Here is a 23,143-nt window from a genome sequence, read left to right as displayed (position 1 = left end):
GAGATAGAGATCAACACAATAATAGTGCGGGACTTCAATACTCCATTGACAGCACTAGACAGGTCATCAAGACACAAAGTCAACAAAGAGGTCTGGCACAGTGGCTCATACCTGTAATCCCACCACTTGAGAAGGCTGAGGCGGGTGGATCACCTGAGGTGAGGAGTTCAAGAGCAGCCTGGCCAACCTGGCGAAACCCTGTCTCTACTAAAAACACAAAACTTAGCTGGGTGTGGTGGCAGGCACCTGTAATCCCAGCTACTCGGGAGGGTGAAGCAGAAGAATCACTTGAACCTGGGAGGCAGAGGTTGCAGTGAGTTGAGATCACGCCATTGTACTCCAGCTGGGGTGACGGGTGAAACTCCATCTCAAATTTTTTTTTTTTTTTTTTTTTTGAGACGGAGTCTCGCTCTGTCACCCAGGCTGCAGTGCTGTGGCCGGATCTCAGCTCACTGCAAGCTCCGCCTCCCGGGTTCAGGCCATTCTCCTGTCTCAGCCTCCCGAGTAGCTGGGACTACAGGCGCCGACACGTCGCCCGGCTAGTTTTTTGTAGTTTTTAGTAGAGACGGGGTTTCACCGTGTTAGCCAGGATGGTCTCGATCTCCTGACCTCGTGATCCGCCCGTCTCGGCCTCCCAAAGTGCTGGGATTACAGGCTTGAGCCACCGCGCCCGGCCTCAAATTTTTTTAAAAAAGAAAGTCAACAAAGAAACAATGGAATTAAGCTATACCTTGGAAAAAATGGACTTAACAGATATATACAGAACATTTCATCCAACAACCACAGAATACACATTCTATTCAAGAACGCATGGGACTTTCTCCAAGATAGACCATATTATAGGCCAGAAAATGAGCCTCAATAAATTTAAGAGATAAGAAACCACTTTCCTAAAACAGCCCTTCTTTGAAATGTGCCTAGCATCCTATGGGTGGTGAGTAAAGCACTCCCTAGAGGTAAAATGCTGCTCTCGAGCACAGGTTCAGGAAAAGCTTTTCAGTCGTTTTGAGCCAAGGTTTTTCCCAGCAGGCTTAAACCCAACCAGAGGCCTTAAAACATCCCCAGGCACTAATAAAAATATCTAAGCAACTTCTAGTCTAGATGTATGAGCTGGGCTTGTGCAAGAATCACCACCCGTAATTCTTCTGAATGACTGCAACAGAAGTCTACCTTCCTTAGAGCTCTCCCAGAAATACTGGTTATATTCCTTTCTTCAGTATGTGCATACCTTAGTCACAGTTCTTTTGGGGCTACTCTGCCAATTCAGCAGGACAAAACATCTTTACAACCTGGCAGAAGCATGAATCGGGTCAGGTCTAGGGGGCAGAGTAGCAGAAACTCATATACTATCTTTAAGTCACGGCCAAAGGATAACTCATATTCAACTTCACCCATGTCTCAAGGAGTATCTAATTTGATTTAAATGAACTGTGTACAGGCGGGATGCGGTGGTTTATGCCTGTAATCCCAGCACTTTGAGAGGCCAAGGTGGGCAGATCATGAGTCAAGAGATCGAGACTATCCTGTAGTCCTAGCTACTCGGGAGGCTGAGACAGGAGAATCACTTGAACTCGGGAGGTGGAGGTTGCAGTGAGCCGAGATCGCACAACTGCACTCCAGCCTGACGACAGAGCAAGACTCCATCTCGAAAAATAAAATGAACTATGCACAACCAGCAACACACAAAAAAAGCTCATGGAGTAACATGAGAGCAGTTCACCCCGCCCACTACCAAAAACAAAACAAAAACAAAAACAAAAACAGGGAAGGAGTTCTTGTATCTGTGTGTGCATGGTTTCTATTTGTATTGTAAACAAAACTACAAATAACAGATACTCTGAATGCATTTTTAAGCTTTATGAAGTTTATGTAGTTAATAATGATGTCATCGTTTTAGTTATGAAATTACATTTGTTCATAAACTGCAAGACAACTTTGAGTACATAGAGATCCATCTCATTTTCTGTAACTACATACTGATCTACTAAACTGATTTTCTGTAACTTAAGTAACCCATAACTTTACTAGTTCTAAACATTTTTTCCAAATTTTTCACAATTCTACAACGTATTTGCTTGTGCATATGTATTTCTGCACTTGTGCTTTTTGAGAACATAAATAACTAGGTGTAGAATTGTGGCAAAGGGTAATTTTATCCAAAATGCTGACAGGTAACACCACATTGCCCTCTAAAATGGCTTTCCTCTAATTTACCATCAATATATGAAAATATGGTTTCTCACATCTGCAACAATACTGGATATTATCCAAACTTTACATTCACGTAAAATTTCTGCTGGTTTGTGTTGGTGGTAATGAGGACTTTCACAGTCTGCATTTATCTGATCATTAGTGAAGTTGAGAACTTCTTCTATTTAACCATTTTAATTTCTTCATCCAATACATTTTGTTGACATGCTCTGCAAGACTGTGTACCTTATCCTTGCTGCTTTCCAATAGTCCTTTTTCAAGGGCTATATCCTTTCTAATGTATAAGATATCTCTCAGCCTGTCATATGCCTTTTAACTTTGCATACAGTATCTTATGCCATGAAAAAGGTTTAAATCTTCTACATAGTCCTGTCATTCTCTCTTCATGGCTTCTGGACCATGTCCTGCTTCCCAAAGACTTCCTGAACCTAAAGGCACAGAAATACTCTACATTCTCCTATACCATCGTAACAGTATTTCCTCTTACGTCTGTAACCAGTATAGAATAAACTTCTGTGTAAGGAATGAAATGGGATGCTGACTTTATTTCCAGTTGGATAACTGTCAAAGACATTAAATCTCCCCCAATGATACATCGAAAACACTTCTGCAATATAAAAAACCCATGGGATACGACCTTCTACAAAACCTCCTTTCTGATAGCTCCCTAATTAACACTCAACATGAATTTCAGAACTGTCAATGTAAAAGTAACCTACAGGATTACAATATTGAAATATTCATGTAGGATCATGTTATGGATCTCCATTTATTCAGAGCCTCTGTTCTCCATCAGTAGAGGCTAACAATTTCTTTTTGTATATAACTAAGTAAACTCACCTATACTTTCATTTTTTTCCCCTTGGTTTGATATCAGAGTTGACTTAGCCTCATGAAAGAAGTGGAACATTTTAAGTGTTTTTTGTTTTGTTTTTTTTTTTTTAAATATACTCCAGAACAAGTTTACTAGTGGATCCTTGAAAGGTTAGACTAAATCTGTGAACCCACATGTTGAAATAGAACTGTATTATTCAATTTCTCTTTCTTCAGTTAAACATTAGTTTTTTTTTTTTTGCTTGACTAAATACAGTCTTTTATATATTGTCCCCAGGAATTCTAATTCTTTTGTTTGTTTTATCCAGAGCTATATAGCCACTTCTTAAAACATGTTCTATGCATCAAGTCATAATTAATTTCCTCACCAACAAGGGAACACAGCCTTAATCATGAGAGAGCCACTGTGATGTTTTATTATAATATTAAATGTTAAGCATACTACCTGTGCTAATCACCATCTACCTTAAGGTATTGTTTTCAGTTAGGCTGGTTGCCTGTAATTCCAGCCACTTGAGAATGAGGTGGGAGGATCACTTGAGCATAGGAGTTTGAGACCACCCTGGGCAACATAGCAAGACCCCATTTAAAACTTTTTTTTAGTTTAAAAAAAGATACTGTTTTGGTTCCAAAATTTTTACGATTGCCAAACTGCTTTCAAGAATACACTGTTTAAAAATAACTTACATCAACTCTGAAGAATACTTATCTAACATTTACCAAGCACTTAGTATGAGTTGATCATTTTGCTAAGCACCCTATGTACATCAAGTATTTTAACTAGAGTTTTAAGAGAGTAATTTAATTTGCATTTTTCAAAGGTCACTGTGGCTGTAATGTTAACTCAAAAGGGACAAAAGAGGATGAAGTTTTAGAATTCACAGGTATCCAACCCATTGAATGTGAGGACTTTTATGCTTATTTGAGGTGGTGTATCACTAAAATTACGCATGGACTTTTTTTTTTTTTTTTTCTTAGCTCATCAGCTATTGTTAATGTTACTGTATTGTATGTGTGGCACAAGACAATTTTTCTTCTTCCAATGTGGCCCAGGGAAGACAAAAGGTTGGACACCTGTGTAATGACTGAAAGAGTCAAGGTGAAATGACTGTGTTTTGAACTGGGGAACGAAAAGAAGTGGATAAATTCCAAAAGCATTTAGCAGATATATCCACAGGACTTGGTGATGCAGTGGGTGAGGGAGAGCTGGATGCCTGAAATGAACTCACTGATGAGCAAGGTGTGCATTTTGTCTGAAGACATTTGCACATTCTTTACATTGTTAAGACCTCTTTGCAGTATGAATTCCTCCATGTAAAGCATTCAGTCTGGCTGAAGGTTTTTCTTGTGTATGCTTCACGAAGTTCTCATGATGTTTTTCAGTTCCATCAGGTCATATGTTCCTCTCTAAACTGGTTATTCTAGTTAGCAATTCCTCTAACCTTTTTTCAAGGTTCTTAGCTTCCTTGCATTGGGTTAGAACATGCTCCTTTAGCTCACAGGAGTTTGTTGTTACCCACCTTCTGAAGCCTACTTCTGTCAATTTGTCAAACTCATTATCCAGTTTTGTTCCCTTGCTGGTGAGGAATTGTGATCCTTTGGAGAAGAGGCATTCTGGTTTTCGGAATTTTCAGCCTTTTTGCACTGGTTTCTCCCCATCTTCGTGAATTTATCTACCTTTGGTCTTTGATGCTGGCAACCTTCAGATGGGGTTTCTGTGTGGATGTCCTTTTGTTGATGTTGATGATATTCCTTTCTGTTAGTTTTCCTTCTAACAGTCAGACCCCTCCACTGCAGGTCTGCTGGAGTTTGCTAGAGGTTCACTCAAGACCCTGTTTGCCTGGGTATCACCAGTGGAGGCTGCAGAACAGCAAAGATTGCTGCCTGTTCCTTCCTCTGGAAGCTTTGTCCCACAGGGGCACCCACCAGATGCCAGCTGGAGCTCTCTGGTATGAGGTGTCTGTGGACCCCTGCTGGGAGGTGTCTCCCCATCAAGAGGCATGGGAGTCAGGGACCCACTTGAGGAGGCAGTCTGTCCCTTAGCAGAGCTTGAGCGCTGTGCTGGGAGAACTGCTGCTCTCTTCAGAGCTGGCAGGCAGGAACGTTTAAGTCTGTTGAAGCTGTGCCCACAGCCACCCCTTTCCCCCACGTGCTCTGTCCCAGGGAGATGGAGGGTTTTATCTGAACTTTTTTTCAGAGATGCCCTGCACAGAGAGGAGGAATCTAGAGAGGCAGTCTGGCTACAGAGGCTTTGCTGAGCTGTGGAGGACTCTGCCTAGCTGGAACTTCCCCGCGGCTTTCTTTATGCTGTGAGGGGGAAACCACCTATTCAAGTTTCAGTAATGGCAGATGCCCCTCCCCCTACCAAGCTTGAGCATCCCAGGTCGACTTCAGACTGCTGTGCTGGCAGTGAGAATTTCAAGACAGTGGATCTTAGCTTGCTGGGCTCAGTGGGCATGAGCCCACTTAGCTCGATCACTTGGCTCCCCAGCTTCAGCCCCCTTAACAAGGGAGTAAGTGGTTCTGTTTCACTGGCGTTCTGGGTGCCACTGAGGTATCAAAAAACACTCCTGCAGCTAGCTTGGTGTCTGCCCAAATGGCCACCCAGTTTTGTGCTTAAACCCAGGACCTTGGTGGCAGAGGCACCCAAGGGAATCTCCCGGCCTATGGGTTGCAAAGACCATCTGAAAAGCTTAGTATCTGCGCCAGAGTGCACCATTCCTCATGGCACAGTCCCTCATGGCTTCCCTTGGCTAGGGGAGGGAGATCCCCAACTCCTTGCACTTCCCAGGTGAGGTTACGCCCCACCCTGCCTCGGCTCGCCCTCCATGGGCTGCACCCACTAACCAGTCCCAATGAGATGAGCCGGGTACCTCAGTTGGAAATACAGAAATCACCCACCTTCTGTGTTGATCTCACTGGGAACTACAGACCAGAGCTGTTCCTATTCGGCCATCTTGCCAGCCTCTGGCTGAAGGTTTTTCTACATTTCTTACATTTGTATGTTTTTCAACCAGTGGGACATCTCTGATTAACAGTAAGGGATTGATGATAACTAAAGGCTTGGCCACATGCACTACAATCTTAAGGTTCTTCTCCAGTATGACCTCTTTGATGATAAATTAAGGATAACTTTCTTCTGAATGCCTTCCCACATTCAAAACACTGATAGGGCCTTTGGCCAGTGTGGAGTCTTTGATGTTGAGCACAGGATGAGCTATCACTAAAAGCCTTTCCACATTCAGTACATTTATAGGGTTTCTCTCCAGTATGAATTCTTTGATGTTGAGTAAGATTGGAAGTTTGGCTGAAGGCTTTCCCGCATTCATTACACTCATAAGGTTTCTCTCCTGTATGAGTTTTCTGATGTTGGGCAAGGTGTGATCTCTGTTTGAAAGCATTTCCACATTCAATACATTCATAAGGCTTCTCTCCAGTATGAATTCTCTGATGAGTAGCCAGCTGTGAACTGATTCTAAAAGCTTTACCACATTCTTTACATTCATAGGGTTTTTCACCAGTATGAATTCTCAAATGACTAACAAGGTGTACATTCTGCCTAAAGGCTTTCCCACATTCCTTGCATTCATAAGGTTTCTCTCCAGAATGTACTCTTTGATGCTGAGTGAGTGATGCATGATGGCTAAAATCTTTCCCACATATATCACATTCATAAGGTTTCTCTCCTGTGTGAATTCTCTGATGTACAGTACGGGATGAACCAGAGCTGAAGGTTTTTCCACACACATCACATTTGTAAGGTTTCTCTCCTGTATGAATTCTCCTATGCAGAATAAGTCCTATGTGAACACTGAAGGCTTTCCCACAATCAATGCAATTAAAAGGCTTCTCTCCAGTATGATAACTCCTCCAGTGACGAATAAAAGATGTGTTATACCTAAAAGCCTTCCCACACTCAATACATTCATAGGGTCTTTTCCCAGTGTGACATCTCTGATGGCGAGCAAAAGATGAGCCATCACTGAAGGCTTTGCCACATTCTTTACATTCATAGGGTTTCTCTCCAGTATGAATTCTCTGATGCTGAGCAAGGTGTGCAGGCTGTCTGAAGGCTTTTCTACATTCCTTACATTTATATGGCTTTTCTCCAGTATGAATTCTTTGATGTTGAATAAGGTGTTCACTTTGTTTGAAGGCTTTCCTACATTCTTTACATTCAAAGAGTTTCTCTCCAGTATGTGTTCTGTGATGTTGAGCAAGGTGTTGCCTTTGCTTGAAGGCTTTTCCACATTCCTCACATTCATATGGTTTTTCACCAGTATGAATTCTAAAATGAACAGTAAGGGATGAGCTATGGGTGAAGGTTTTGTCACATTCATTACATTTAAAAAGCTTCTTTCCTACATAGACTTTCTTGTGTTTTATTACCATAGAATTTTTGGAGAAGCTTTTTTTATCTGATGTGTAATTATAAATATTCTCTTCTATGTTTTCCAGATGGATACATTTCCCAAATTTAGTATATTTGAATTCTGTTTCCTTAGTGAGGGTTTCTTTATGAGTGACTGTTTCTTTCTTGCTAAACGTATTGTGACTTCCCATCTGCTTCTCAAAAAGATCTTCCCATTTCCAATTTTCTTCAAAAGTGGAACACTCAAGTCCATAGCTTGTAATTCCCTCCATGCATGCATCATCATACATGAACTGCTTCAGAGGTAATTCCTGTGTCTCATATATAGATTCCCAATCTGAAAGATATAAAAAAAGTGAATGTTTCCTTTATCATGGCTACATCAAAGGAGGCATTGTGAAAAAGGTAATTTAAAAATATTTAATAAATCTCACAAAACCTGTTATGTACAGGCATGTCAACTGGAAAACATGCAGGGAGACCCCACGAAAGACAGCTCATGAAGGAACATGGAAAAGGTGATTAAGAAAACTAAATGGGCTAGGTGTAGTGGTTCAGGCCTATAATCCCCAGCACTTTGGGAGGCTGAGGTGGATTGCTTGAGCCCAGGAGTTCAAGACCAGCCTGGGCAACATGGCAAAACACCATCTCTGCAAAAAGTACAAAAATTAGTCAAGCATGGTGGTACATGCCTGTAGTCCCAGTTACTCAGGAGGCTGAGGTCAAAGGATCACTTGAGCCCAGGAAGTTGAGGCTGCAGTGAGTCAAGATTGCCCTACTGCACTCCAGCCTAGGCAGAGCGAGACCCTGTCTCAAAACAAAAACAAAAACAAAAAACAAAAACTTCAATGTAGGATGAAATCCTAGAGAAGTAGTCTGCTATGGTAATATTTCATGCCTGTATTGACCTAACAGACTATAAATTAAGCTCTCTTCATCTACTGTCTTCCACTTGTAATTGGTTTTCATATACAGTAATGTTAACTTTGTTTAAATACCAATATCGTATCACTACCGCTGCTGAAAACTCTAGAGATCTCCAGTAACCACATACCCTATGGTTTGTGATTATCTTAGGATTTAGGTGAAATCCTATGGTTATCTTTTCATAATCAGAAAATGGTGTTCCAATGAAATCATCTACATGTTTTGATAAAGTGAACTTTTCAGTTCTCAGAGTTCCCTGAACTTTAATCTGCATATTAAGAGATTTTTTCCATTCATCTTACTTTCAACAGCCTGGTAAAATGATCACTTCTTAGACCACCTTTTTATTTAAAAAAAAAAAAAAAGAGAGAGAGAGAGAGAGAGGGTTTCACTCAGTTGTCTGGGCTGGAATGCAGTGGCATGACCACAGCTCACTAATTCCTGGGCTTAAGCAATCTTCCCACCTTCTTTCGAGTAGCTAGGATTACAGGTGTTAGCCACTGCACCCAGCACCTTAAGCCACTGCTTAACACGGTTTTATCATTTCCCCGTTTGAAGAAATAAATTTTATAATGATATGTAGGTTGATATCACTATTAATCACATTCTTATTTACTACCATGAGTAACTTTCTTAACTGCTGACCTAGAATATAAGTTTAGAGAAGGAATAAATGTCCTTTAAAAATTATTGCAACATTGGCCAGGCACAATGGCTCATGCCTGTAATCCCAGAACTTTGGGAGGCTAAGGCAGGCATATCACCTGAGGTCAGAAGTTAAAGACCAGCCTGGCCAATGTGGTGTAACCCCATCTCTAGTAAAATCACAAAATTAGCGGGACATGGTGTCACCTGCCTGTAATCCCAGCTACCTGGAAGGCTAAAGCAGGAGAATCACTTGAATCCAGGAGGCATAGGTTGCAGTGAACTGAGACTGCACCATTGCTCTCCAGCCTGGGCAACAAGAATGAAACTCCATCTCAAACAAAAAAAAAGAAAAAAAGAAAAAAATATTGCTACATCACTTAGAAGAAATCTGGGCATATATAAAAAGTTATCAGTAAAATATAAAGAAATTTATATTGAAGAGGTGATACTGAGAGAAAACCTGAGGGAAAAGGTGGTTTCAAGAAAAGGCAAAGGAAGTACTTTCCTTTTCTATGTCATCCATAGGAAATCATTGACTAATCCAATATTTCCTAAGCAATTATACATTATGCACTAAGCATTTGTGATATCAAAGTAATGAAGGAATTGTTCTTGAAAAGTTTAGAAATTAGGAAAAGACCAACAAAAAAAAAGTAATTTAAGATAATATAAAACATAATCAAGTGTGAGCCCATGTGATAAAGATTAAATTGTTATAAAAGTTCAGAGATGGGAGAGATCAAATCCACTAGAGCAGTTAAGAAAGGTTTTGAGGTATTAACAAGCTTTGTAGTCCAGGTCTTCATGGTATCAGGAATATCCAGTGTCCTGAATAACTTGGGTTGCTATAACAAAATAGTGTTGTGTCGCTTAATGATGGGGACATGCTCTGAGAAATGCATCATTACGGATGGGCAATTACAGAGCATACTTACACAAATCTTGATGATGTAGCCTACTGCACACTTAGCCTATATGGCCTACTGCTCCTGGTCTACAAGCCTGTGCAACATGTTACCGTACTGAATACTACAGGCAATTGAAGCACAATGGTATTTTTGTATCTAAACATATACAAACATAAAGAAGGTAAAGTATGATATAAGGACATTTTATATATATATTTTTTGAGACAGGGTCCCCTCTGTCACCAGGCTGGTGTACAATGGTATGACCATGGCTCACTGCATCCTCAAACTCCTGGGTTCAAGTGATCCTCCTGCCTAGCTTCCTGAGTGGCTGGGAGTACCAAGTGCATGCCACCATGCCCAGCTAATTTTTTAGTTTTAGTAGAGATGAGGTCTTGCTGTTGCCCAGGCTGGTCTGGAACTCCTGTTGAGGCAATCCTCCCACCTCAGCCTCTCAAAGTACTGCGATTATAGGCATAAGCCACCATGCCAAGCAATAGAAGAGTTTTTTTTTTTTTTTTTTTTGAGACAGAGTCTCACTCTGTTGCCCAGGCTGGAGTGCAGTGGCATGATCTCGGCTCACTGCAAGTTCCACCTCCCGGGTTCATGCCATTCTCCTGCCTCAGCCTCCCGAGTATCTGGGACTACAGGCACCCGCCACCACACCTGGCTAATTTTTTTGTATTTATTTATCTATTTATTTTTTTTTTGAGACAGAGTCTTGCTCCGTCGTCCAGGCTGGAGTGCAGTGGCCAGATCTCAGCTCACTGCAAGCTCCACCTCCCGGGTCTACGCCATTCTCCTGCCTCAGCCTCCCGAGTAGCTGGGACTACAGGCGCCCGCCACCTCACCCAGCTAGTTTTTTGTATTTTTTAGTAGAGATGGGGTTTCACCATGTTAGCCAGGATGGTCTCGATCTCCTGACCTCATGATCCGCCTGTCTCAGCCTCCCAAAGTGCTGGGATTATGGACGTGAGCCACCACACCCAGCCAGAAGAGATTTTTTTAAAGTTACACCTGTATAGGGCAGCTCCATCATAATCTTATGTGACTGTCTTAATGTACAGTCCATAATGGATAGATACATTGTTTATGTGGCCCATGACTATACCATATACTGGGTAGCTTATTGAGATGTGGTTTGGCTGTGTCCCCACACAAATCTCACCTTGAATTGTAGTAATACCCACATGTCAAGGGTGGGGCCAGGTGGAGATAATTCAATCATAGGGGCAGTTTCCCCCATACTATTCTTGTAGTAGTGAATAAGTCTCACAAGATCTGATGGTTTTGTAAATGGGAGCTCCCCTGCACAAGCTCCCTCCTGACTGCCACCATGTAAGAAGTGACTTTGCTCCTCCTTTGCTTTCTGCCGTGACTGTCAGAGCTCCCCAGCCATGTGGCACTATAAGTCAATTAAGACTCTTTCCTTTATAAACTACCCAGTCTCAGGTATGTCTTTATTAGCAGCTTGAGAACAGACTAATACACTTACAAACAACACTTATAACTAAACAGACTAATATACTTATAAAAAATTAGCTGGGCATGGCTAATTTATTTCTCACAGATCTGCAGACTGGGAAATCCAAGATCAAAGCCCAGGCAGATTTGGCATGGGCTGGCTTTCTCACAGATGGTCCCTTCTTCCTGTTTCCCCACACAGTGGAAGGGGCAAGGAAGCTCCTTCGGGCCTTTGATAAAGGTAATAATCCCATTCATGAGCCGTCATGACCTAATCACCTCCCAAGGTCCCCACCTACCACTATCACTCTAGAGAAGATAATTTCAACATGAATTTCAGGGGCACACAAACATTCAGACCCATGCTTCAAGACTTGAGGCAATGTGGGGTTAATGAACTAATCACCTATAATTTTTCCTACATAGATAGACTGAAGATAACAATACTAGAAAATGACACAGAAAGCTGAGTCCATCATCTACTGTTTTCTCACATTTTACTTTTTTGTCACATGAAGATTGTCTTCAACTCCAATTTCCTACAGAGAGCCATGGTTGTTCCTAATTTTCTGGCCTTTTTAAACAGACACTAAGATATCTTATGCATACAATAATACTTGTATCTACGCATTGACTCAGCATCCCACCAGACTTATAGCTTCTTCCTTTTCCCTTCTTCTACTTGTTCTTCACAGGGCCAATTATTAGGAAAGTTCTTTTCTGTTTCTCTATTTAAGGCAGATGGCATCTTCATACAAAACCAAAGTATAAAGTGCATCCAAGCAGGGTCTATTTCCCTTCTGATGTGTGGGTATAGTCATCCCTCCTTATCCACAGTGGATACATTTCAAGACCCAGTGGATGCCTGAAACCTGGAATGATACTGAACCCTATATTCACTACACGCAACAGATCTGAAAAGCTAGATGAGACTAAGAGACTAACAGGCAGGTAGAGCATACAGCACGGATGTGCTAGACAAAGGGATGATTCATGATCTGGGCAGGACAGAACAGAAAGGTGCAAGACTTCATCATACAACTCAGAATGGTGCACAATTTAAAACATATAAATTATTTATTTCTGGAATTTTCCATTTAATATTTTTGGACAGTGGTGGACTGTGGGTAACAAACTGCAGAAGGCAAAACCTTTAATAGGGGGACTATTGTATTTGGAGGACACAGACTGTTTAGGATCCAAATTATTCCAAAATGTAAAGATCAAACACTGTTACATAAGGGAAAGGATAATGTTTTAAGGTATAATTGTAAGGGCATATATTGATATGCCCTTGTCTTTTGGAACTTTAATTTCAATGGGAGAGGCAGAAATATAAGCATTGAGCAATAAACAAGTTAATTGCAGGCTTTCCTGAGTATTAGGAAGAAAATAAACAGTGGCTTGTTGGACAGTTATGGGTTGGGATGGGGAAATGTTCATTACATAAGGTGGTTAGGGAAGGCCTCTGATGAGATGATTTTTTAGCTCTGACTTGATATTCAGGATAGACAGACCCAAGAGAGGAACATTCTGGGCAGAGGAAACTGGAAATGCAAATGCCTGAGTCAGTAAAAAGCTTCGTGAGTTCAGAAAAGTTGACCCATGGGCTAGATGGATACTCATTCAATATGACATCTGTAAAACACAGGTGGAGCAGGCAAAAGAATGATACTTCCTGTGACTCAGAGGCAATCAGATTTGGAATTACCTCTGGACCCAGCTCGTCTCCCAAGGCTCTTGAGAGACTCAGTAGCTTGGTATACCTGTAACTCAATTGAAACATACCCTCGGCCGGGCGCGGTGGCTCACGCCTGTAATCCCAGCACTTTGGGAGGCCGAGACGGGCGGATCACGAGGTCAGGAGATTGAGACCATCCTGGCTAATACGGTGAAACCCCGTCTCTACTAAAAAAATACAAAAACTAGCCGGGCGAGGTGGCAGGCGCCTGTAGTCCCAGCTACTCGGGAGGCTGAGGTAGGAGAATGGCGTGAACCCGGGAGGCGGAGCTTGCAGTGAGCTGAGATCTGGCCACTGCACTCCAGCCTGGGCGGCAGAGCGAGACTCCGTCTCAAAAAAAAAAAAGAAAAAAAAAAAAAAAAAAAAGAAACATACCCTCGGTATCTCACATAATTTAGCAAACTCTGGACTAAAGTATAATGAAAAAGCTAAAAAGTAATAAAGAATGCGTTTATAGAAGTAGGAGGGAGCTGATCAGGAAGAGGCTAACAGGGTTTAGATTTTTCCTATCTGCTACAGGAAAGGAATGAAAGAACAGAAGGGTACATTATAATTTGTAAGCAGTACCTAATTCAAGAGTTAAGAAAAGATTTAAGAAACACAGTTTATATAAGTCTGTATGGCAAAGCGAAAAGGGATGGTAAGGAGCTAGATAAAGATTTTTGCAAGACAAAAATCTTAAGAGATTTAAGATTCTCTAATCTCTAGAGAATCTTAGTTCTTAGAGAGAAAACAGTCAAGTAGAAAAGAAGATATTTGAGGGGCCCATGTTAAGCATAAAGTTTCAGTTTTCTCCCCAGGCCTGTAAGGCTGATGTAGAGTTTCTGAGATGCGTAAGTGAGAAGGTATCACCTCTAAAAATGGCTGAGCCATGATGTCAAAAAGATTCCCCTCTCTGGTTCTTCCACACTCACCTGAGAATGGGCTTCTTGTCATCTCACTCGTCATTTCCCAAGGCTCTCTCCCTTGCTCCAATAAGGAGATCACATACGGCTTAGAAATACAAAGACCTACATAAAAAAAAAGAGACATGAAAATTGGTCATGTTTTGGGTTATTTCAGAACTATAAGCCAGTTCCTTAATTCTGGTGGAATGATATAGTAGGAATACTAGGTAAGAGATAAAGCACATCTGAAGGACAGACTACATAAAACTCTGGAATAGCCTAGTAAGACTGCTAACAGTTAACTCTGAGAACTATTTTATAAGGGGCTTGAGGGCAGAAATTTAGTCCAACATTTTCTGAATATTATCACACAGTAGTAAATGAGGTATTTTAAAAGGTCCTTAAAAAGAGTTTGAAGTTTTGAGATAATTGCCTGCTTTAGAAAAAAATACTCTTTAGGGGAATATGACAGAATCCAGAGGCTACAATGTTTTATTTACAGTACACATGAAAAAATTCAAAATTACTTGACATAAGGAAAAAATGAATCATGCCCATTAGAAAAAGCAAGCAATAGACACTCACACTGCAATAACAAAGAAGAAATAGCATACGATCTTAAAACAGCTATTATTATATCAATACTTAAGAATATAAAGGCAAATATACTTGTAATGAATGCACACACAGGAAATCTCAGAAAAGAAACTATTAGAAGAACCAAATAATATTACATAATTTAAAAAATATAACATCTGAAACTTAAAAATTCACTAGATGCACCTAACCAAACACTGAGGGTAAGGATAGAGTCAGGGAATTCGACTATGAATCAACAGAAATTGTCCAATCTGAGCTGGGCACAGTTGCTCGTGCCTGTAATCCCAGCACTTTGGAAGGCTGAGGTGGGCGGATCACCTGAGGTCAGGAGTCCGAGACCAACCTGGGCAACATGGTGAAACCCTGTCTCTGTTAAAAATAAAAAAATTAGGCCGGGCACAGTGGCTCACACCTGTAATCCCAGCACTCTGGAAGGCTGAAGCAGTTGGATCACGAGGTCAGGAGATCAAGACCATCCTGGCTAACATAGTGAAACCCCGTCTCTACTAAAAAAATACAAAAAATTTAGCTGGGCATGGTGGCAGGCACCTGTAGTCCCAGCTACTCGGGAGGCTGAGGCAGAAGAATGGTGTGAACCCGGCAGGCAGAGCTTGCAGTGAGCTGAGATGGAGCCACTGCACTCCAGCCTGGGCGACAGAGTGAGACTCTGTCTCAAAAAAAAAAAAAAAGAGCTGGGTATGGTGGTGGGCGCCTGTAATCCCAGCTACCTGGGAGGCTAAGGCAGGAGAATTGCTTGAACCTGGGAGGTGGTGGGCCAAGATTACACCACTGCACTCCAGCCTGGGCAACAGAGCAAGACTGTCTTAAAGAAAAAAAAAAAAAAGAGAGAGAGAGAGAGAAATTAAAACAGAGAACAAAGATTTTTAAAAGTGAAACAATCCTTAGTTACCTAGGGCACAATATCAAACAATCTAACATAGGTGTAACTGAAGTCCCAAAACAGAAAAGAACAGAAAAAAAGATTTGAAGAAATAATGGCTAAACATTTCTTAAATTTGGTTTAAGATATAAATTTAGTTTCAAGAAGCTCAATGAACCACAAGCGCAATCAAAAGGGCTTCTAGAGAACAGAAAGCTAATCTAGCCAATGAGGTGGCCCCAGTGCTCAGAAGAAAGGGCCATATGAATTTCCCTAACTATAAGCGATCTGAAGCCATTTTCAGTTTGTGTTTTCAGTTTGTTACTTATCACAAGTTAATATAAAGATACAGATTTTAAAAGTGATATTCTGAATTTATAGTAATCTAGCTGTATATTCTTTGTGAACCTTGTTGTTGTCTAGCGGTGATAATTCTGCAGGAGAGAGAGAACAAGGAAACCCAGGAGACTGGTGAGATTCACATTGTGTCCTGTGTTCCCAATTGCCTTAAGGGTGTACGCATGGAATATCTGATATTCACCAAATTCACTAACTCTAAATCTCAAGTTTTCTTCAGTCCCTCAATATCCTCTGTTTCTCAGATTCCATTCCCAGATTCCATTCTGACCTACATATAATGAAAACAAATTTAATAATATACAAAAACATAAAAGTTCCTTAAAGGTAGATTATGCAGGAGGGAAAAGATCCTCACCAAGTGATACCAGGCTCTGATAGTTCTCCAACATCATACTCCTGTATAAATGCTTCTGAGCAGGGTTCATCCATTGCCATTCTTCCTGGGAAAAATCTATTGCCACATCCTTGAATGTCACTAAGTCCTGAAGTGACAAATATATTCTTAACCGACCAATACTCATGTCCAAAGATAACTCTGAGTTGATCCAAGATGTCTCTACTTTAGGTGAGAAATAACTCATAGAAGAGAAAAAACAAAAATATGAAGATCCAAGTCAAAATAGTACTTATAGAAGTGTTTAACTGCATTGGGTACAATGGTGCCAACCAATTCCGAACACAGGGAAATGTGGGTGCATAACTACAAGGCAGTGAAGAGGGCTTCAAGGAAGAACACATATCTGTGTTGAATCTTCAAAAGCATAAAAGGAATATCTAAATTGATATTTTTCAAATGATACTCCATGGGATCCAAGTTTTATTGGCAGGGACAGGAGAAAGGCATTGAACTAATGTGGCTGATTTTTTTTTTCTTTTTTTTTTCTTTTTTTTTTTTTTTTTTTTTTTTTTGAGACGGAGTCTCGCTCTGTCTCCCGGGGCTGGAGTGCAGTGGCCGGATCTCAGCTCACTGCAAGCTCCGCCTCCCGGGTTCCCGCCATTCTCCTGCCTCAGCCTCCCGAGTAGCTGGGACTACAGGCGCCCGCCACCTCACCCGGCTAGTTTTTTGTATTTTTTAGTAGAGACGGGGTTTCACCGTGTTAGCCAGGATGGCCTCGATCTCCTGACCTCGTGATCCGCCCGTCTCGGCCTCCCAAAGTGCTGGGATTACAGGCTTGAGCCACCGCGCCCAGCCTTTTTTTTTCTTAAATAATAAAAACATCTTTAAGAATGCAATTTTCTTATGTCTGCATCAGTGAATACTGTGTTTTCCACCAACGGTTGGTAAACCCACAGTTGCAGAACAAAATGAAATTGAAGTTATAACTTTTAAATGTTCTTAGAGAAAAATTAATGACCAGTTATAATCACCAGCAGGTTGTAAGAAATTTTAAAAGTTATTGTGGGCATTTTTCACCTTCAGATTTATTTCCACTAAAAATTAAAATCTTCTTAATCTTAGTGCCTGATTTGCAAAGTTATCAAAAATATAACTAAATAAAGACAAGGTTAGGAGCACAACATTTTAATTTGCTTTAAACAGTAATCTCTGTATCATGTCTTTGTTCTAAAGATTAGTGTTTAAAAGCAAATTTTAAACAGATATTCCTCCCTATACAGGGAGGCACTGGATGCGCATTTAACCTGGAACCCAACTCACTAGTACTAAGATATTCACAGATACATTCCATACAACATAAATCAAGTCTTTACACAAGAGTCAGCACCAAATCTAAAATGTACACAAAGTGGGAAGAGGAATCTCACAGGCGCCTCCATGACTTTTTATACTAAGCTATTACTCACTCATTAGGTAATTAGAGTTAAAGACAGTGGCCTCTGAGAGAAGTGGGAACTAGGCTCTTGGACTGTTAATCAGGGAATTTTCAAAAGAAAAGAAGCATTGCAAAGTACTAAACAGCAAGACTGCCTTTCATGAAGAGAAAGAAAATATCAACTAACCTGGGGCATGACTACTACTTCATTCATTTTTGCCTTCTCTTCTGGTCTTTCTCTTGAAGAGCAGTGTCTTGGGAAGGCAAGGCTGAAGGAAGGGAAAGGTTAGTGAGAGATGAGGCCTTTGCTGCACTCCCAGAATCACTAGCCTAAAAATGTCTTCTTCTTCCCAGCTTTGGTTGATCCCATAACTGGGTATGAGCAACCTATGGCTACTGAAGGGCTGTAACTCATAACTGTTTTTTTTGTTTTGTTTTGTTTTTTTCATGCTTGAGGTCCTAAATTTAATCTTTTTCAAAGACCTGCCTTCCCATTCAGATGTATTAGGTACTCTGCGTAGATTAGATTATCTCGCTTTATTTTTGAAATAATCCTACAAAATAGTCATTTCCTCTATTTTTACAGGTAAAGGTGGAGTCATTCTCTTCTTGGGTCTCTGCTTCATGCTTTGAAAGTCTACTCTTTGAAAATCTGGCTCCTTTTTGGGCCAGATGGATGGGGTTTTTGGGAAAAAACAAAAGAAAAAGGAAAATCTGACTCCCAAGTGCCACTAGAGGCCAGGGTTATCCTCCTTCTTCACTCAACCCCCACCACTGCACCCCTGCACTGATCCCTGGCAATGTTTCACTTTCCTCAGCCTGAAACGATGGAACCTTTAGCACTCAATTCTGCCACTTTCACTCTCACCTCTGTCCCAGCCCCTTGATTACCCTCCTGTCACACAGAACTGAGGGTGTCTCCTGCTTCAGTTACGAGTTTCAGTCACCCCAGCTTTTGCTTCTTACTGAAACTCTTGGACTGTGGACAGGAATTCTATTCCATGTTTCCTATCCCGGCAACACACAATTCCAAACAGCCACACTCATAAACAATCCAATCCTATCAATCTTCCAAGTAGTGTCCCCACACAAAGCAGTCATACAGGGCCACAATTACAGGTATACAGGGTGACATACAAACACTAACAAGTTTCCTGGTCACACAGAGGACACAATCACAAGCACCCCAAAACAAGCACATATACACAGTCACATTTCCATTGTCTGAGGACATGAATATAAGCACACACGGTGACTCACCAACACCTTTACACATACCCCTAATCTTACTTCTCTCACACACACAGCTCACTGTCCCCTATCTCTGTCTCACTCACACTTTCATGCTTCACAACCTCACAGAGGTTATATTTGTAAAGCCTTTTGGATAACACACCATGGTTCACATAGTTTCTTTCTCACCCAACCACATCACTAGTCTTTCTCTCCCTCTTTCACACATACAAACATGATGTTCTCTCATACATACATATTCAATGGTATCTTTCAAAGAGGCCTCAATTACTCAAATACACCAGTATCTCACACAGATACACAAACACACTCTAATCTCTCACATTCCAACTGCTTTATCTCATGCACACAAAATACATACTGGTCGCTCTCATTCCAATCTTTTTCATACTGTGATACACTATCTCACTACCTACCAGGCCAGACAGAGACATACTCTAGTCTCTCACACGCTCACACCAACATACCCCATTCTCTCCCAATCTAGTCTCTTGCTTTTACTCAGACACACACATGATCTTTCTCAGACTCCAGGGAGCCTCATATTGTTAATCTTTCACACAGGCACATCTATTTCTCTCACACATTGATATACCCTGGTCTCGCACTCTGGATTCTCACAATCCAGTCCCTGATAACACACTCAGCTGACAAAGAGGAAAAACAAACTGTTTCTCTTACTCTACTCTCACAACACAAAACAGTTCTAAGACCAGATGTGTGGGGTCTTCACACACACACACACACACACACACACACACACACACACACACCAGGCAAGCAATAAATTCTTCAATGAATACCAGGTGGGTGACCTCTAGGGCAACCCGATTCTGACACTGTTTACCTGGAGATAGCATAAGATCCCATACATTGAGGGCTCAGTCCTACAAAATTGCTCCCCACTTCCAATGCCAATTGCAAGCCCCAGGTTGTTTTACGTGTGCTTCTGATTGGCTATAAATTGGGGTTCCTATGACCCTCTCCTTGCATTCAATTAATTTGCTAGGGCAGCTCACAGAACCTAGGGAAGCACGTTTATAATCATAAAGAATATTACAAAAGATACAGGTGAAGAAATGCATAGGAAAAGGTTATGTAGGAAGGGGCGCATCCTACAGGAGACTCCAGTGTTCAGCTATCTGGAAGTCTGATGAACTCAGTCCCTCTGGGTTTTTAGGAAAGCTTCATTACTTAGGCATGGCTGGTTAAATCACTGACCACTGATGATCAGTTTAACCTGTGGCTCCCTTTCCTCTCCCTGGAGATTGAGGACGGGACTGATAATCCCAACCCCCTAATCCTGCCTAGGTTGTTCTGATGACCAGCCCTTACCATGATCTACCTACAGGCTGCCAGCCCACCAATCATTAGCATGCAAAAAGACCCTTAATACTTTGGAGATTGCAAGGATCTTGGAAGTTGTATGTCAAGAAACATAACTTTGTCCCATACTTTGATCACCTCCCTCTCTCTCACAAACTAATACCAACATACCATAGTCTCACTCTACTTTGATGGCCTCCCTCTCTCTCACAAACGAATACCAACATACCATAGTCTCACTCTTTAGACTCTCACAGTTTAGTCTTTCTCTCTCACACACACGCCAGCCTCTCAAGGAGCCTCACATGAATGGTCTTTCACACACAGCCACATGCTCATCTCTCTCACACTCACTGGTGTCACGCTGTGGAGAACACTCATGCTGTGAGAGAAACTCACACACACGAACACACTGTGGTCTCACACTCTGGTCTCTCTCAGTCTGTCAGACACATACAAACCACGGCCTCACACACTGACGGGTCTTTCACCCAAAACACCCATTTCTCACACTCACTGGTCTCCCTTTCACACATTAACACACCAGTCTCACACTCTGGCCTCGCACAGTCTAGTCTCGCATACATGGTGATTCTTCTCTCTCTCTCTCTCACACACACACTGACCTGTCATTGAGCCTCACCGACCGACCGGCCTTTCACACACACACACACACACGCCCCTCTCTCTCACACTCACTGGTCTCCCTTTCACACATTAACACACCACAGTCTCACACTCTGGCCTCGTACGGTCTAGTCTCGCATACGTGGTGATTCTTCTCTCTCACACACACACCGACCGACTGGTCTTTCACACACAGACACACGTCCATCTCTCTCACACACTGTTCTCTCACACGCCAGCCCGTCTCGCTCTCTCACACGAATACATCCTGGTCTCACGCTCTGGACACCCGGTCTGTTACACACTTACACACCCACACATCCCGCATCTTCTCAGAGAGCTTCACACGCTCTCTTTCAAATGCAGGCACACCCCCATCTCTCTCACACTCACTGGTCTCTCACACTGACCCGTCTCGCTCTGTCACACGAACACACCCTGGTCTCACACTCTGGACTCTCGGTCTGTCACACACACACACACACAGAAACCGCACCCTCTCACGGAGCCTTACACGCTGACGGATCTTTTACACACAGGCACACCCCCCTCTCTCCCACAGCTCACTCCCGTGGTCCCGCCGCCCCAAGCCGCCCCGAACGCCCAGCAGCCCCGAGCCGCGGCCTCCGCCCCGCAGACTCCGAGTACGCGCGCCGCGCTGGCCTCTGGGAAATGTAGTCGTCTTGGGGACAGAGGAACGGCTGGGCCTTCGCGACCCGGGTCTGAGCCGCCCGCCTCGCCTGCCCTTCCTGGCCCAGCCCTCGGGCTCGGACTCCCAGACCACCCAAAACAAACCCCTGGCCTCATCTGGCACCCAGACGCTCTCATCCGAAGGACTTCTTGAGTCGACGCCGGAACCTCCATCGCGCAGGCGCCAACTTCTCCCCAGGGGACGGACGTGTGGGGCGGAGACGAGGCGTGGCCTAGCGTTGAGGGGCTTGTCCTCGGGCTGCTGTGGGAGTGGGAGGGACCTTAGAGACGGACCGGGCGGTGCCTGCGCAGTACGTGATTATGCCAGGTGGGCGTGGCCCAGGGTTTCCGGCGGGTAAGAGCTGTTGTGTGCGCAGGCGCAAAGATTGCGCTCTCCCTCACCCCTCCCCTTCGCCTAGAGACCAGAAGAGTCCCTAGTTACCGGTTTCTGGGGACTGGGAATGAAGCGCGCGATGGCTGAGCCTTCGGTGTGAGCATGTGTGGGGCTTTGTGACGCTGTCTGTGCCTCTATGATCGTGATGTTATTCGGAGCGCGGCCTTCTGTGCCTGTCCGTGGGAATGTGATTATCTTTCTGTGCTAAGCTTATTTTGGAATAAGGACAGCGACTTGGAACCCCTACCGTGTTGTGACTCTAGCAAATTAATACCTCTCTCAGCTGCAAAATGGGAATATCACTGCTCAGAGGCAGTGAATAACACGAAGTTTTTGGAACTAGTCCGCTAGGATTGAACCGCGTTCCGCCCCTTAACAGAATGGAAATGGTCCCTGTTTTAGGGGGCTAGCCCTTACTAAGAAAACTGTAGAATTGGTATGGGATGGTGAGACAAATAAGGTAAAGCAATTCAGGGGGATACAGCAGAGAAAAAAAAAATCCCTGCCCTCTTATTATATAATTTACTTTGAGGTGGAGAGAGACAAGCCACAAATTCATGAGTTAGATCAACAGTCTGATGAACAGTAAAAAGGGCTATGGAGAAATGTAACACAGAGAAGGTTGTATCGTATACATTTTTTCTATTGTCTCTTATAATGTCTTAACATCTCAAAACAACCTTTCTGCAGCAGACACCAGCCAGGTGACCTCTACTCCAATTCAATTCTGACGCTACCTGGAGAGCATCAGATCCTACAGGTTAGACAGCTCAGTCCCACAAGACCGTCCCCCACTTCCCATGCCAATTCCAAACTCCAGATTGTTGTACCTGTGTTTCAGAGAGATGTGCTATAAATTGGGGCTCCCACAACGGGCTCCTTGGGTTCCATTAATTTGGTAGAGCGGCTCACAGAACTCAGGGAAACATTTATGTTTACTGGTTTATTATAAAAGATATTTTAAAGGATACAAATAAATAGCCAGATGAAGAGACATGTAGGGCAAGGTCCAAGAGAATCCCTAGTGCAGGAGCTTCTGTGCCCATGGAGTTGGGGTGCACCACCCTCCCAGCATAAGGATGTGTTTTTGTCTACCTTCTTGGAAGCCGCTTGAACTCAGGCCTTTTCGGTTTTTATGGAGGTTTCATTATGTAGATGTGATTGATTAAATCATTGGCCACTGGCGATCAACTCAATTTTCAGCCTCTCTTTTCCCAGAAGTAGAGGGTGGAGCTGTGAGTTCCAACC

The 23,143-nt window shown here is 42.6% G+C and overlaps 1 protein-coding gene across 2 annotated transcripts; it reads right to left on the bottom strand.

Annotated features, from left to right (window-relative positions):
• Positions 1-1,846: 1,846 nt before the first annotated feature.
• ZNF471 (zinc finger protein 471) lies at positions 1,847-21,714 on the bottom strand. Of its 2 annotated transcripts, XM_010387033.2 has the most exons (5): positions 21,607-21,714; positions 17,792-17,873; positions 16,188-16,314; positions 14,020-14,115; positions 1,847-7,754 (listed from the first exon to the last, which is right to left on the bottom strand). In XM_010387033.2, exons 2-5 carry the CDS (start codon positions 17,816-17,818, stop codon positions 6,130-6,132), a joined length of 1,875 nt encoding a protein of 624 aa, XP_010385335.1. In that variant the 5' UTR covers positions 17,819-17,873; positions 21,607-21,714; the 3' UTR covers positions 1,847-6,129. The 2 variants fall into 2 exon arrangements, with proteins under 2 accessions (XP_010385335.1, XP_030798628.1); XM_030942768.1 differs by lacking the exons at positions 17,792-17,873; positions 21,607-21,714 and having other exon boundaries at positions 5,237-7,754; positions 16,188-16,356.
• Positions 21,715-23,143: the final 1,429 nt, after the last annotated feature.

The sequence above is a fragment of the Rhinopithecus roxellana genome, chromosome 12 (genome assembly GCF_007565055.1).
Source record: "Rhinopithecus roxellana isolate Shanxi Qingling chromosome 12, ASM756505v1, whole genome shotgun sequence".
Classification (NCBI taxonomy): domain Eukaryota; kingdom Metazoa; phylum Chordata; class Mammalia; order Primates; family Cercopithecidae; genus Rhinopithecus; species Rhinopithecus roxellana.
Note: the sequence above shows the minus strand (reverse complement) of the source record. Positions and strands in the feature narration are given on the sequence as shown.

Coding starts and splice junctions, on each gene's coding strand:
- ZNF471 (XM_030942768.1), bottom strand. CDS start 16,353: ATGAGTATTGGTCGGTTAAGAATATATTTGTCACTTCAGGACTTAGTG. Junction 14,116..16,187: donor TCAGAGCCTGGTATCACTTG/GTGAGGATCTTT, acceptor TTTTTTATGTAG/GTCTTTGTATTTCTAAGCCG. Junction 7,755..14,019: donor GACAAGAAGCCCATTCTCAG/GTGAGTGTGGAA, acceptor TATATCTTTCAG/ATTGGGAATCTATATATGAG.